At 36.4% G+C, this 3,409-nt stretch overlaps 1 protein-coding gene across 1 annotated transcript; it reads left to right on the top strand.

Moving 5' to 3' along the window:
• The first annotated feature begins 950 nt into the window (after nt 1-950).
• On the top strand, nt 951-2,767 carry LOC132034099 (uncharacterized). Its single transcript, XM_059424336.1, has 2 exons — nt 951-2,354; nt 2,438-2,767. Exons 1-2 carry the CDS (start codon nt 951-953, stop codon nt 2,570-2,572), a joined length of 1,539 nt encoding a protein of 512 aa, XP_059280319.1. The 3' UTR covers nt 2,573-2,767.
• Nucleotides 2,768-3,409: the final 642 nt, after the last annotated feature.

The raw sequence follows: 3,409 nt of genomic DNA, 5'->3' as shown, positions 1-3,409 counted from the left end.
TGGATTACATTGACTATGTAAACACGGCAGAATTGAATCTTGTTGAATTCAAGAAGATGGCAGAGATATGTGGTTACGCAAATGATTCGATAACTTTTTGGCATAGGTGTGGAAGGCCTCGTAATAGATGGAAGTTGATCTCTACAGATTTTGAAGCCTACACAGTTGGCAAAAACATCCAAAAGGACAATGTGCTTGAAATATACTTTGAACATTTGGATTCTTACTTTCAAATGGACAAAGTGGATTCAGTAAATCAATCAAATATTGGAGAAAATGACAAACAACAGACTTTGTGTGAAAATTCATCATGTGATGATTTTAGTGACTCGGAAGCTGATTTAGCTGATGATGTTCTAGTTGATACACATGGGAAGAGGAATCAAAGCATTCTGGAACAGAGGGAGCTCCTTAGTGCTGAAATAAAGAGAAAGATGGTTGATATAGAGGGGGATTCTGATTGTGTTGATTCTGAAGACACGGAGAGTTTGGATAGTGATTCTGAAACTGAAAGTTTCAACTTTCCTCAGTACAATCCAAAGACCGATGGAGATAACCCAGTATTAGGTCTAGAATATGTCTTTGAGACAAAGAAGGACTTTAAAAATGCTGTAGAAACTCATGAGATTAAGAATGGAAAGTATATCCGATGGGACAGGAATGATAGTATAAGAATGGAGGCAATTTGCAAACACCATCCAGAGTGCAAATGGAAAATCAAGGCTTCTAGAATGCAAAGAGATAAGGCTTTCCAGATTAGAACTTACGATCCTACACATACTTGTAAGGAGTGGCATCATGAAAATAGAATGATCACTTCATCTTTCATTGCAAGAAAGTACCTCAAAGAAGTTGGATAAAACAGGAAATGGAGAGTGGCGGAATTCAGGGATAGGGTAAGTGTTGAACTAAGAGCTCATGTGACGTTATATCAAGCTAAACGAGCTAAGATGAAAGCGATTGCATTAATTGACGGTGATATTAAAGATCAATATAAAATGATGTGGGACTATTGCAATGAAATTGATAGAACAAATCCAGGCAGCACGATTTACATGAAGCTCACTGATAATGAGGTCCCCAATGAGCCACAGAGATTTCAGAGAATATATATCTATTTTGCTGCTTGTAAGCTTGGCTTTAGAGCGGGTTGTAGAAAAATTGTAGGTGTGGGTGGATGTTGGTTGAAGGGTCCAGTGTATGGGACTCAGTTGTTATCTACAGTTGGCATCGATGGTAACAACAATATATTTCATATTGCCTACACAATTGTAGAAAAGGAAAGCAAAGAGACATGGGCCTGGTTTTTGAATCATTTAGCTGCTGATTTGCATATACATGAGATTGGTTGGACCTTTATGTCAGACAAACAAAAAGGTCTTATTGAAGCTTTTAATGATGTTTTGCCTCATGTGAGCCATAGGTTTTGTGTGAGACACCTTCATAACAATTTTAAAAAGGCTGGCTTTGGCGGTTCCACATTAAAAAAGACACTTTGGGCTGCTGCAAAGTCTTGTACTGTGAGAAAATTTGATGATTGCATGAAAAATATTTCAAAGTTAGATCTTGATGCTGCTACTTGGTTAAATGACAAAGAACCTAGCGAATCGTCTAGGTCGTATTTCTCTTCAGATGCTAAGTGTGACATCTTACTAAATAATGTGTGTGAAGTGTTTAATAGCATGATACTTGATGCTCGAGACAAGCCAATTGTGACACTGTTGGAGAAAGTGCGCTATCTACTCATGGCTAGAATGCAATCTAATAGGGAAAAAGCACATAAATGGAAATCGGGTGATGTTTGTCCTAGGATCAAGGATATATTACACAACAATCAAATTGCAGCTGCTGAATATATCCCTAGAAAATCTAATCACTGGAGCTATGAAATTTTAGGAGCTACAATTACGGACAATTGGGCAGTTGACTTGGAGAATAAATCTTGCAGTTGTAGAAAATGGAGTCTCACTGGGATCCCTTGCAAGCATGATATTGCAGCAATTTGGGCTAAAAAGGATAACATTCTTGACTATGTTCATGATTGTTACAAGGTGGTAACATATAGAAGAATTTATGAAAATTCAGTTCTTCCAATGAATGGACCACAAATGTGGCCTAAGTCAAGTAAAGTTCCTCCTCTGCCTCCAAGGATTATAAAAGATAATAAGAGAGGAAGAAAACAAAAAGTGCGAAGAAAGGAACAAGATGAAGTTGGAGCTAGTCGAACAAAGATGAAACGGAAGCAAAAATCTCTAGATTGTAGTACATGTCACAAACCTGGCCACAATACAAGGACTTGCAAATATAATGTTGTGCCACCAGAAACTACCTCTTCATTTCGCCTGAAACTACATGTAATATCGATTGTTATAATAGCATTTGGTTTTTATTTAATAATCCTAAACTAGCATAAAAATTATGTGTTATTCTTTTTCAGGTTAGAAGAGGACAGGATGAAGTTGTACAAGGAGTAGTAGAACAGGAACAAATGGGATATGCCGAAGTAGAAATTGGACCAGATTTTGTTTGGGAAAATTCTCAATGTACACAACAAAGTGGACCTACTTTTTGAAGCTATAACAGTTTTTTGGGTAAAAACGGCTCATTCTTTATGTATATTTTTGTGCCATTATGATGATTTTCTAGCGACTATATGGTGTTTTTCTGGTGTATTGCAGGTGATGAAAGTTTGCTGTTGTTTTTGCTAATTTATTAAGTTGGTGCAGGAATTGCTTGTTGCTGGTGCGGGAATTGTTTAGCAGCTGTGTTTATTTAGATGTTGTTTTTCCCGGAGCTTGGCTGCTATTTTTTACTGGAATTTACATGCTGTTTTTGCCGAAAATGACAACAATTTGGATGCTGTTTTTGCTGGATTTTGGCTGCTATTTTTGCTGGAATTTACCTGCTGTTTTTGCTGAAAATAACAGCAATTTGCATGCTGTTTAAGCTGGAATTTGGCGGTTGTTTATGACTGCAATTAGAATGTTGTTTTGGTGGTTTTTCGCAGCTATTTTGCTGGTTTTTCGCTGCTGTTTTTGCTGAAAAATGACTGATGTTCTTTGCTGATTTTTGTGAATGGTGCTGAAATTTGACATTAGCTGTTGTTTTACTATTTTTTGGGGGTTGTAAACTGCTTTTGAAATGAAACAAAATGTTGCTGAATCCTCTTATTTCAGTATCAATTTTTTTATGTCAATGCTTAACTGTATATGACCAGTATTCACATTACAAGAAGCTATAATTCACACAAGAATTGTGATTACAATGATCATGACAAAAATAATAATACTAACCATTACTCTAATTGAATTCTTAAGATTAAGACTAATGTAGGGGCAAAACTGAAGCTCTACAAAAGGGACATGATTTTTTTTCCTCTGTAACCACTTCTTGATGCATCCAGAATGAA

This window comes from Lycium ferocissimum, chromosome 10, assembly GCF_029784015.1.
Source record: "Lycium ferocissimum isolate CSIRO_LF1 chromosome 10, AGI_CSIRO_Lferr_CH_V1, whole genome shotgun sequence".
In the NCBI taxonomy this organism is placed as follows: domain Eukaryota; kingdom Viridiplantae; phylum Streptophyta; class Magnoliopsida; order Solanales; family Solanaceae; genus Lycium; species Lycium ferocissimum.
The sequence above is the reverse complement of the archived record's forward strand: the minus strand, read 5'-3'. Positions and strand labels throughout refer to the sequence as shown.